Source organism: Gobius niger, assembly GCF_951799975.1.
Source record: "Gobius niger genome assembly, chromosome: 14".
Lineage (NCBI taxonomy): Eukaryota > Metazoa > Chordata > Actinopteri > Gobiiformes > Gobiidae > Gobius > Gobius niger.
In genome coordinates, this window is record NC_136865.1 from 33,283,713 (window position 1) to 33,296,154 (window position 12,442).

Consider the following 12,442-nt stretch of genomic DNA (forward strand, 5'->3'; position numbering starts at 1 on the left):
TTTATTTTGGTGAGTAAACCTCCCCGGAAGTTGAAGGTGACAGAGGACTCCAAGATGGCGGCCTACCTCACTCACCATCAGAAAGTCCTGCGTCTTTACAAGAAATCCCTGCGGCACCTGGAGTCCTGGTGCATCTTCAGGTGAGACCGAGACCCGGGGGGGGGGGCACGGGCCGCGGAGGGCGACGCTTCTGCGGGGAAAACCAACCTTTACACGGAGCATTACGGGGGTTTGTTAGCGCCGCGGCTAATGCTACGCGCTAATGCTAACGAGCTAATGCTAACGCTGACACTGACAGGTCACAGCAACAAACTCTGCTTTTCCCGCGGGATAAACTTCATAAACTCTGCTTTTCCCGCGGGGTAAACCTCATGAACTCATCGTAAAGTCATGTTTCCTCCAGTGACGCGGACAGATGAAGCTCTGCTCGTGTTTGGGAGAGTTTTATCCTCAAGTTTATGTTTCTAACCGGGTCTGTACTTCTGTATCTGCGATGAAGTTACATTTTCTTATAAAGTGATGCGTAAATCAGACAGTGAATGTAATTACTTAAATGTCAAACGGCAAAGCAGTTTCTTAACCTCTTAACCCCCACCTGAACCAGGGATAAGTACCGGTTCTGTTTTGAGGGAGTTCTTTTGTGCCTCAGTCATGGCCCCGAAACCAGCAGATGATCCAGAAAGTCAGAACTCTCTCCCCAAAAGCACTGTCATTTTCAACGTGTTTCTATCCACCTGAAAGGACACCAGTTTCTTCATGAAACATAGTCTCTGTTGACGCTTTTTTGTGATGTGATCTGTATTTATATCCCACTTTTAATTTGTCGTCTAAGATCACACCCAGATGCTTGTGCTCAGAGACAGAAGGTCCCGGTTCTGTTTCAGGGATATGCACCGGTGTAGCGATTTCAAACTACCCCCTATTCACCTAACCCCCCGGTACCTTGAAATCGATTTCAAATTACTAGGGCTGCAACTATCGATTATTTTAGTAATCGATTAATATATCGATTATTTACATCGATTAATCGGATAATAAAAAACAGTTTTAAACAAAGGATTTTTCTGCTAGAAATAGCATTTATTTATTCTTAATTTCTTATCAGTTTGTCCCAAAAGCAGCAACATTTCACTCTCATAAAGAGACACCCGTCCTTATATCCATGATGAGGAGCGAGAGCAGCTTCAGAGTGTCTTTTTATTATTCAGTACTTTTATTCTTATTCAGGTGAAGCAGGTCCTGACTGGAGACAGAATCTTGAAATGTTCTGCTGAAGCTCAGGTGATTCATTTCTTTCCCAGGATCTTCAACCAGAGGAGTTTCCTAAAAGAGGAGAAACATTTGAATTATTTTTGTCATAGTATTGCTATAACAGGGATCAACGTGTCAATTTGCAAAACTTTAAAGTACGGATGAGACAGTGTGACTGTGCTGGAGTTTTATTCTGCTTTTGAAATAGTGTGACCACCTCAAATAGTTTAAACAGACCAGTGGGACAATCTGGCAGAACTTTGAAGGACAGAGAAATTATTATTATTATTTTTTATAGATCAGGCATTTTAATCCCACTAAAAAACACCTTTTTATTATTGCAACTTATACAACACTGAGCAACAGATATATTACAAAGCAGTTGGATGTAAAAAATAATGATCATCAAAAAAATCATGAGGCTTCAGTGATAAAGTGGGACATGTTAAGCAGGAGAACGACACGGCTCTGCAGGACAGTCAGAAGAGGGACAGGTGGTCACGCTATGTAGATCTGTGTTTTTATTTATCTTAATTTAAATCGTAGATACAGCGTAAAGATATTTAGCGCAAAAAACTTTGCAGCGACGGAGGAGTAGATACAGTAGGATGTAAAAGTCTGTGTTTGGTGAGGGGGAAAGGAGAGAAGTTACCTCATGTCACACTTTGAAGTAACAGTGGATGAAAGTGTAGATCGTCCTGATGGTAAATCATCACTGATGCAGTTGTCAGTATTGTTGTGGCGGTAGCGGGGGGGGGGCGTGTCCTTTCGCCTCGTTCGCCTCGTTCGCCTCGTTCGCCTCCGTCCTGTCTTTGTCTTCGCCTCTCGTTGTGGAGTTTCTTCTTGTTTGAGTCGTGTTTTGATGATTACAACAGCCTGGTTTCCGCTACCTGGCTCTGCCCGGCTCCGAGGTTTAGCCCCGCGAGCTCCGCTCTGGTGTTTAACCACAGAGCTGCTCTTCAGAAGCGCCGTGCGGAAACAAGCGCCACTTAGTTTCGAGCGCGTAGGCCCCGTTTCATACGGTTTTAATGAGAAATATTAATAAAGCGAATAATCGAAGCAGGAAAATAATGTTCGAAGCATTTTACTAATCGAGTTAATCGATTTTATCGATTAATCGTTGCAGCCCTAAAAATTACCCCCAGGGGTTACGTGAAACTGATTTCAAGTTGCCTCTGCCACAATATGGATTGTTTGTTTGGCACTGCCCGGATGTTAATTGCTAATAATAGCTACAACTTTTCATCTGGTAAGGTTAGCTTTAGTTCGTAAACTCCACTATCCTTAAGTTTAGGGCTAAGGTAAGGTTAGCTTTAGTTCGTAAACTCCACTATCCTTAAGTTTAGGGCTAAGGTAAGGTTAGCTTTAGCTCGTAAACTCCACTATCCTTAAGTTTAGGGCTAAGGTAAGGTTAGCTTTAGCTCGTAAACTCCACTATCCTTAAGTTTAGGGCTAAGGTAAGGTTAGCTTTAGCTCGTAAACTCCACTATCCTTAAGTTTAGGGCTAAGGTAAGGTTAGCTTTAGCTCGTAAACTCCACTATCCTTAAGTTTAGGGCTAAGGTAAGGTTAGCTTTAGTTCGTAAACTCCACTATCCTTAAGTTTAGGGCTAAGGTAAGGTTAGCTTTAGTTCGTAAACTCCACTATCCTTAAGTTTAGGGCTAAGGTAAGGTTAGCTTTAGTTCGTAAACTCCACTATCCTTAAGTTTAGGGCTAAGGTAAGGTTAGCTTTAGCTCGTAAACTCCACTATCCTTAAGTTTAGGGCTAAGGTAAGGTTAGCTTTAGTTCGTAAACTCCACTATCCTTAAGTTTAGGGCTAAGGTAAGGTTAGCTTTAGCTCGTAAACTCCACTATCCTTAAGGTTAGGGCTAAGGTAAGGTTAGCTTTAGCTCGTAAACTCCACTATCCTTAAGTTTAGGGCTAAGGTAAGGTTAGCTTTAGCTCGTAAACTCCACTATCCTTAAGGTTAGGGCTAAGGTAAGGTTAGCTTTAGTTCATAAACTCCACTATCCTTAAGTTTAGGGCTAAGGTAAGGTTAGCTTTAGCTCGTAAACTCCACTATCCTTAAGGTTAGGGCTAAGGTAAGGTTAGCTTTAGCTCGTAAACTCCACTATCCTTAAGTTTAGGGCTAAGGTAAGGTTAGCTTTAGTTCGTAAACTCCACTTTCCTTAAGTTTAGGGCTAAGGTAAGGTTAGCTTTAGTTCGTAAACTCCACTATCCTTAAGGTTAGGGCTAAGGTAAGGTTAGCTTTAGCTCGTAAACTCCACTGTCCTTAAGGTTAGGGCTAAGGTAAGGTTAGCTTTAGTTCGTAAACTACACTATCCTTAAGGTTAGGGCTAAGGTAAGGTTAGCTTTAGCTCGTAAACTCCACTTTCCTTAAGGTTAGGGCTAAGGTAAGGTTAGCTTTAGTTCGTAAACTCCACTATCCTTAAGGTTAGGGCTAAGGTAAGGTTAGCTTTAGCTTGTAAACTCCACTATCCTTAAGGTTAGGGCTAAGGTAAGGTTAGCTTTAGCTCGTAAACTCCACTATCCTTAAGGTCAGGGCTAAGGTAAGGTTAGCTTTAGCTCGTAAACTCCACTATCCTGAAGGTTAGGGCTAAGGTAATGTTAGCTTTAGCTCGTAAACTCCACTATCCTTAAGGTTAGGGCTAAGGTAAGGTTAGCTTTAGCTCGTAAACTCCACTATCCTTAAGGTTAGGGCTAAGGTAAGGTTAGCTTTAGCTCGTAAACTCCACTATCCTTAAGGTTAGGGCTAAGGTAAGGTTAGCTTTAGCTCGTAAACTCCACTATCCTTAAGGTTAGGGCTAAGGTAAAGTTAGCTTTAGCTCGTAAACTCCACTATCCTTAAGGTTAGGGCTAAGGTAAAGTTAGCTTTAGCTCGTAAACTCCACTATCCTTAAGTTTAGGGCTAAGGTAAGGTTAGCTTTAGCTCGTAAACTCCACTATCCTTAAGTTTAGGGCTAAGGTAAGGTTAGCTTTAGCTCGTAAACTCCACTATCCTTAAGGTTAGGGCTAAGGTAAGGTTAGCTTTAGCTCGTAAACTCCACTATCCTTAAGTTTAGGGCTAAGGTAAAGTTAGCTTTAGCTCGTAAACTCCACAATCCTTAAGGTTAGGGCTAAGGTAAGGTTAGCTTTAGCTCGTAAACTCCACTTTCCTTAAGGTTAGGGCTAAGGTAAGGTTAGCTTTAGCTCGTAAACTCCACTATCCTTAAGGTTAGGGCTAAGGTAAGGTTAGCTTTAGCTCGTAAACTCCACTATCCTTAAGGTTAGGGCTAAGGTAAAGTTAGCTTTAGCTCGTAAACTCCACTATCCTTAATGTTAGGGCTAAGGTAAGGTTAGCTTTAGCTCGTAAACTCCACTTTCCTTAAGGTTAGGGCTAAGGTAAGGTTAGCTTTAGCTCGTAAACTCCACTATCCTTAAGGTTAGGGCTAAGGTAAGGTTAGCTTTAGCTCGTAAACTCCACTATCCTTAAGGTTAGGGCTAAGGTAAAGTTAGCTTTAGCTCGTAAACTCCACTATCCTTAATGTTAGGGCTAAGGTAAAGTTAGCTTTAGCTCGTAAACTCCACTATCCTTAAGTTTAGGGCTAAGGTAAAGTTAGCTTTAGCTCGTAAACTCCACTATCCTTAAGGTTAGGGCTAAGGTAAGGTTAGCTTTAGCTCGTAAACTCCACTATCCTTAAGTTTAGGGCTAAGGTAAAGTTAGCTTTAGCTCGTAAACTCCACAATCCTTAAGGTTAGGGCTAAGGTAAGGTTAGCTTTAGCTCGTAAACTCCACTATCCTTAAGGTTAGGGCTAATGTAAGGTTAGCTTTAGTTCGTAAACTCCACTATCCTTAAGGTTAGGGCTAAGGTAAGGTTAGCGTTAGTCCGTAAACTCCACTACCCTTAAGGTTAGGGCTAAGGTAAGGTTAGCTTTAGTTCGTAAACTCCACTATCCTTAAGGTTAGGGCTAAGGTAAGGTTAGCTTTAGCTCGTAAACTCCACTATCCTTAAGGTTAGGGCTAAGGTAAGGTTAGCTTTAGCTCGTAAACTCCACTGTCCTTAAGTTTAGGGCTAAGGTAAGGTTAGCTTTAGTTCGTAAACTCCACTATCCTTAAGGTTAGGGCTAAGGTAAGGTTAGCTTTAGTTCGTAAACTCCTCTATCCTTAAGTTTAGGGCTAAGGTAAGGTTAGCTTTAGCTCGTAAACTCCACTATCCTTAAGGTTAGGGCTAAGGTGAGGTTAGCTTTAGTTCGTAAACTCCACTATCCTTAAGATTAGGGCTAAGGTAAGGTTAGCTTTAGCTCGTAAACTCCACTGTCCTTAAGTTTAGGGCTAAGGTAAGGTTAGCTTTAGTTCGTAAACTCCACTATCCTTAAGGTTAGGGCTAAGATAAGGTTAGCTTTAGCTCGTAAACTCCTCTATCCTTAAGTTTAGAGCTAAGATAAGGTTAGCTTTAGCTCGTAAACTCCTCTATCCTTAAGTTTAGGGCTAAGGTAAGGTTAGCTTTAGCTCGTAAACTCCTCTATCCTTAAGGTTAGGGCTAAGGTAAGGTTAGCTTTAGCTCGTAAACTCCTCTATCCTTAAGTTTAGAGCTAAGATAAGGTTAGCTTTAGCTCGTAAACTCCTCTATCCTTAAGTTTAGGGCTAAGGTAAGGTTAGCTTTAGCTCGTAAACTCCTCTATCCTTAAGGTTAGGGCTAAGGTAAGGTTAGCTTTAGCTCGTAAACTCCTCTATCCTTAAGTTTAGGGCTAAGGTAAGGTTAGCTTTAGTTCATAAACTCCACTATCCTAAAGGTTAGTGCTAAGATAAGGTTAGCTTTAGCTCGTAAACTCCACTATCCTTAAGGTTAGGGCTAAGGTAAGGTTAGCTTTAGTTCGTAAACTCCACTATCCTTAAGTTTAGGGCTAAGGTAAGGTTAGCTTTAGCTCGTAAACTCCTCTATCCTTAAGTTTAGGGCTAAGGTAAGGTTAGCTTTAGCTCGTAAACTCCACTATCCTTAAGGTTAGGGCTAAGGTAAGGTTAGCTTTAGCTCGTAAACTCCTCTATCCTTAAGGTTAGGGCTAAGGTAAGGTTAGCTTTAGTTCGTAAACTCCACTATCCTTAAGGTTAGGGCTAAGGTAAGATTAGCTTTAGTTTGTAAACTCCACTATCCTTAAGTTTAGGGCTGAGGTAAGGTTAGCTTTAGCTCGTAAACTCCACTATCCTTAAGTTTAGGGCTAAGGTAAGGTTAGCTTTAGCTCGTAAACTCCACTATCCTTAAGGTTAAGGCTAAGGTAAGGTTAGCTTTAGTTTGTAAACTCCACTATCCTTAAGGTTAGGGCTAAGGTAAGGTTAGCTTTAGCTCGTAAACTCCACTATCCTTAAGGTTAGGGCTAAGGTAAGGTTAGCTTTAGTTCGTAAACTCCACTATCCTTAAGGTTAGGACTAAGGTAAGGCTAGCTTTAGTTTGTAAACTCCACTATCCTTAAGGTTAGGGCTAAGGTAAGGTTAGCTTTAGTTCATAAACTCCACTATCCTTAAGGTTAGGGCTAAGGTAAGGTTAGCTTTAGCTCGTAAACTCCACTATCCTTAAGGTTAAGGCTAAGGTAAGGTTAGCTTTAGTTTGTAAACTCCACTATCCTTAAGGTTAGGGCTAAGGTAAGGTTAGCTTTAGCTCGTAAACTCCACTATCCTTAAGGTTAGGGCTAAGGTAAGGTTAGCTTTAGTTCGTAAACTCCACTATCCTTAAGGTTAGGGCTAAGGTAAGGCTAGCTTTAGTTTGTAAACTCCACTATCCTTAAGGTTAGGGCTAAGGTAAGGTTAGCTTTAGTTCATAAACTCCACTATCCTTAAGGTTAGGGCTAAGGTAAGGTTAGCTTTAGCTCGTAAACTCCACTATCCTTAAGGTTAGGGCTAAGGTAAGGTTAGCTTTAGCTCGTAAACTCCACTATCCTTAAGGTTAGGGCTAAGGTAAGGTTAGCTTTAGTTCGTAAACTCCACTATCCTTAAGGTTAGGGCTAAGGTAAGTTTAGCTTTAGCTCGTAAACTCCACTATCCTTAAGGTTAGGGCTAAGGTAAGGTTAGCTTTAGCTCGTAAACTCCACTATCCTTAAGGTTAAAGCTAAGGTAAGGTTAGCTTTAGCTCGTAAACTCCACTTTCCTTAAAGGAATAGGCCACCGTTTTTACATACTAAATTATGTTCTTACCTCACTTTAGTCGAGTTAATATATCCCCGTCTGGTCTTTGTCCGTGCGCTCACACATACGCAGCCTCTCCCACATGTCACATAGCTCCGAAAAAGCTCACGATAGAAGCTACCAAGCTCTTCCACGTGTTCCCTACTTAAATAAAGTTACGTGAAGTGTTTTCATGCGAAGTATATTTACACAGAAATGTAACATGTCGATTTTATAAGCAAATAAAAAGGGGGACTATATTGTGAGGCGTAATGATACGAGGAGTAAAACGTCCGCGCAGTAACTCCTAAAGACTTCCCCCGCTCACTTCCGTCAATAACCTTTAGGAGTTACTGCGCGGACGTTTTACTCCTCGTATCATTACGCCTCACAATATAGTCCCCCTTTTTATTTGCTTATAAAATCGACACGTTACATTTTTGTGTAAATATACTTCGCATGAAAACACTTCACGTAACTTTATTTAAATAGGAAACACGTGGAAGAGCTTGGTAGCTTCTATCGTGAGCTTTTTCGGAGCTATGTGACATGTGGGAGAGGCTGCGTATGTGTGAGCGCACGGACAAAGACCAGACGGGGATATATTAACTCGACTAAAGTGAGGTAAGAACATATCTTAGTATGTAAAAACGGTGGCCTATTCCTTTAAGGTTAGGGCTAAGGTAAGGTTAGCTTTAGCTCGTAGACTCCACTATCCTTAAGGTTAGGGCTAAGGTAAGGTTAGCTTTAGTTGTAAACTCCACTTTCCTTAAGTTTAGGGCTAAGGTAAGGTTAGCTTTAGTTCATAAACTCCACTAAAGTACCTGTTCTGTTCCGTTTCAGGGATAAGTACGGGTTCTGTTCTGTTTCAGGGATAAGTACCGGTTCTACGCCTGCCTGCTTCGCGCTCGCTTCGATGAGAACAAGGCGGAGAAGGACATGGTCAAAGCCACGATGATGCTGAAGGCGGGAGAGGAGGAGTTCTGGGCCAATCAGCATCCACAGCCCTACATCTTCCCCGACTCGCCCGGAGGCACGTCCTACGAGAGATACGAGTGCTACAAGGTACGAAACGCAAGAAACGCGAGACATACAAGGTACGAGATACAAGAAGTTTCTGATGCCTCTGTGTGTGTGTTTGTGTGTGTGTTTTTGTGCAGGTCCCTGAGTGGGTGCTGGATTACTGGCACCCGTCGGAAAAGGCCATGTATCCTGATTACTTTTCCAAACGAGAGCAGTGGAAGAAGCTCCGCCTCCAGAGCTGGGACCGTGAGGTCAGAGTCTCCGCCTCTTACAGCACACGCTTTAGTTTAGCTTAAGGCAGAGCTGCTCCTTCAGGCAGTGATTCATAACAGTGACAAAAATCCATCAAAAAAGTGACAAAAATCCATCAAAAAAGTGACAAAAATCCAGCAAAAAAATGACAAAAATCCAGCAAAAAAGTGACAAAAATCCAGCAAAAAAGTGACAAAAATCCATCAAAAAAAGTGACAAAAATCCAGTAAAAAAATGACAAAAATCCATCAAAAAAAGTGACAAAAATCCATCAAAAAAATGACAAAAATCCATCAAAAAAAGTGACAAAAATCCAGTAAAAAAATGACAAAAATCCATCAAAAAAATGACAAAAATCCATCAAAAAAGTGACAAAAATCCATCAAAAAAATGACAAAAAACGCGGAGTCAAGAACACCACGACGCGCAGCGGAGCGAAGTGCATTATAACGTCTAACGCGGCTCCTCGTTGTTTAATCCGCTTATACCAGGGTCCCACAAACCTAACATTTATAATAAATGTGTTTTTCATTGACTAAAGTCACTAAATCTGCCAGACTACGGGACTATTTTGTGTGGGTTATTAGCCGGTCACTGAAGGCTGGTCTCAGAGCGAGTCATTCTCCGCAGCTATTACGAGGATCTCAGTCAGGCTCAACGACACAACATCAGCACAGAATCACAACACAACAGGACTAACCCGGAAACACTTTTCCCTGGAAGGAAACACCGATATGCGGCACTCGTGGGCAGGAGTTATTTACCTTTTACAAGGTTTAACCTGAAGCTAAAGCTAGCTAGCTCAACCAGCTCAACTGTTTATGGAAACAGCTGCGGTGGAGTCGCTCACACCTGGGCCCCCCCAACTCAAACTTTTATGTTTGACTTTACTAATCCAGACAAAGATGCTTCAATGCAGGATCATTTTATGTACGCCTGAAAATGATGAATAGCCTTAACCGTTTCCAATAGAAATGTAAAGCTCATATGTTATTAACAGTAGCTAACCTAGCTGCTCACTCTGCTCTACAAACATTTAGCAAACACTAAATCCATCTCATAATTACGCCTTTATCTGACTCAGCTGTGTCAGGCGTTGCTATGGCGACGCCACAGCGGAGTGACATCCCAGTGATTTAACTACCGGACTAAAATAATGCACCAGCCAATCAGAGTCCAGTATTCACCCAGAACATGGTATAAGCCTGAATAACAGCTCGCAGCAAAAAAAAAGAACTATGAACTTGTTTATTTTTGGAACTATGAATAAACTAGATTTTCCTGCTTTAAACGACCTGAGGCTTTTTCAAACATGTTTTTAGGTCATTCTTTTCCTCTGGGTTTAGTTTGTTTTCATATTTCAGTCAGTTTTTCCTTTGGTTTGGTCTCGTTTCAGTTGAAATCACGATTATTCAAACGATTATTTGTTGCCTTTAAAAAAATCCATCAAAAAAGTGACAAAAATCCATCAAAAAAGTGACAAAAATCCATCCAAAAAAGTGACAAAAATCCATCAAAAAAGTGACAAAAATCCATCAAAAAAGTGACAAAAATCCATCAAAAAAGTGACAAAAATCCATCAAAAAAAGTGACAAAAATCCATCAAAAAAGTGACAAAAATCCATCAAAAAAGTGACAAAAATCCATCAAAAAAGTGACAAAAATCCATCAAAAAAGTGACAAAAATCCATCAAAAAAAGTGACAAAAATCCATCAAAAAAGTGACAAAAATCCATCAAAAAAGTGACAAAAATCCATCCAAAAAAGTGACAAAAATCCATCAAAAAAGTGACAAAAATCCATCCAAAAAAGTGACAAAAATCCATCAAAAAAGTGACAAAAATCCATCAAAAAAATGACAAAAATCCATCAAAAAAGTGACAAAAATTCAAAAAAGTGAAGAAAAAAAAATTAAAACAAAAAAATGATCTCATTCCCTCCACATCATCTTTTGGTGCCAGATTTTCCTGAGGCTTTTTCAAACATGTTTTTAGGTCATTCTTTTCCTCTGGGTTTAGTTTGTTTTCATATTTCAGTCAGTTTTTCCTTTGGTTTGGTCTCGTTTCAGTTGAAATCACGATTATTCAAACGATTATTTGTTGCCTTTAAAAAAATCCATCAAAAAAGTGACAAAAATCCATCAAAAAAGTGACAAAAATCCATCCAAAAAAGTGACAAAAATCCATCAAAAAAGTGACAAAAATCCATCAAAAAAGTGACAAAAATCCATCAAAAAAGTGACAAAAATCCATCAAAAAAAGTGACAAAAATCCATCAAAAAAGTGACAAAAATCCATCAAAAAAGTGACAAAAATCCATCAAAAAAGTGACAAAAATCCATCAAAAAAGTGACAAAAATCCATCAAAAAAGTGACAAAAATCCATCCAAAAAAGAGACAAAAATCCATCAAAAAAGTGACAAAAATCCATCAAAAAAGTGACAAAAATCCATCAAAAAAAGTGACAAAAATCCATCAAAAAAGTGACAAAAATCCATCAAAAAAGTGACAAAAATCCATCCAAAAAAGAGACAAAAATCCATCAAAAAAGTGACAAAAATCCATCAAAAAAATGACAAAAATCCATCAAAAAAGTGACAAAAATTCAAAAAAGTGGAGAAAAAAAAATTAAAACAAAAAAATGATCTCATTCCCTCCACATCATCTTTTGGTGCCAGATTTTCCTGAGGCTTTTTCAAACATGTTTTCAGGTCATTCCTTTACTCTGGGTTTAGTTTTTCATATTTCAGTCAGTTTTTCCTTTGGTTTGGTCTCGTTTCAGTCACAGAAACATGACTCTGGTTCTGCTTCAGTATTTCAGTCTCTCACATTTAAAGCGTGTTTTAACCTCTGACCTCTGTCGTGTCCAGGTGGCCCAGTTGGAGGCGGAGACTCCGGCCGACGGCCCGAGGACCGAGGCCCTGCCCCCGGCCCGACAAGAGGGCGACCTCCCCCCACTGTGGTGGCAGTTTGTGACCCGGCCACGAGAGCGGCCCATGTAGATCCTGAGAGCGAGCTGTTCACTGAGGAGGAGCCGCTCTTCACTGAGGAGGAGCCGCTCTTCACCGAGGAGGAGCCGCTCCTCATCAAACTCTTCTGTACAAATGTAAAACCTTCCTGTCTAAACTCCTGAAGTCTCTGATTCTAATAAAGAGCAGAATGAACCTGTGTCTCCTGGTGATGCTCTGGGTTTGTTGGAGAAAAAGACCTAGGGCTGCTCGATTATTGAAAAAATAATAATCACGATTATTTTTGTCATGATTGAAATCACGATTATTCAAACGATTATTTGTTGCCTTTAAAAAAATCCATCAAAAAAGTGACAAAAATCCATCAAAAAAAAGACAAAAATCCATCAAAAAAGTGACAGAAATCCAGCAAAAAAAGTGACAGAAATCCTTCAAAAAATTGACAAAAATCCATCAAAAAGGTGACAAAAATCCTTCAAAAAAGTGACAAAAATCCATCAAAAAGGTGACAAAAATCCTTCAAAAAAGTGACAAAAATCCATCAAAAAAGTGACAAAAATCCTTCAAAAAAGTGACAAAAATCCTTCAAAAAAGTGACAAAAATCCATCAAAAAAGTGACAAAAATCCTTCAAAAAAGTGACAAAAATCCTTCAAAAAAGTGACAAAAATCCATCAATAAAGTGACAAAAATCCATCAATAAAGTGACAAAAATCCATCAAAAAAAGACAAAAATCCAGCAGAAAAAAGACAAAAATCCATAAAAAAAAGACAAAAATCCATAAAAAAAAGTGACAAAAATCCAGCAAAAAA

The 12,442-nt window shown here is 40.0% G+C and overlaps 1 protein-coding gene across 1 annotated transcript; it reads left to right on the forward strand.

The window, feature by feature from the left end:
- ndufb9 (NADH:ubiquinone oxidoreductase subunit B9) lies at nucleotides 1-11,704 on the forward strand. The gene is made up of 4 exons (XM_079571181.1): nucleotides 1-140; nucleotides 8,260-8,452; nucleotides 8,548-8,661; nucleotides 11,532-11,704. The coding sequence occupies exons 1-4, from the start codon at nucleotides 55-57 to the stop codon at nucleotides 11,661-11,663; spliced, it is 525 nt and encodes a 174-aa protein (XP_079427307.1). The 5' UTR covers nucleotides 1-54; the 3' UTR covers nucleotides 11,664-11,704.
- Nucleotides 11,705-12,442: the final 738 nt, after the last annotated feature.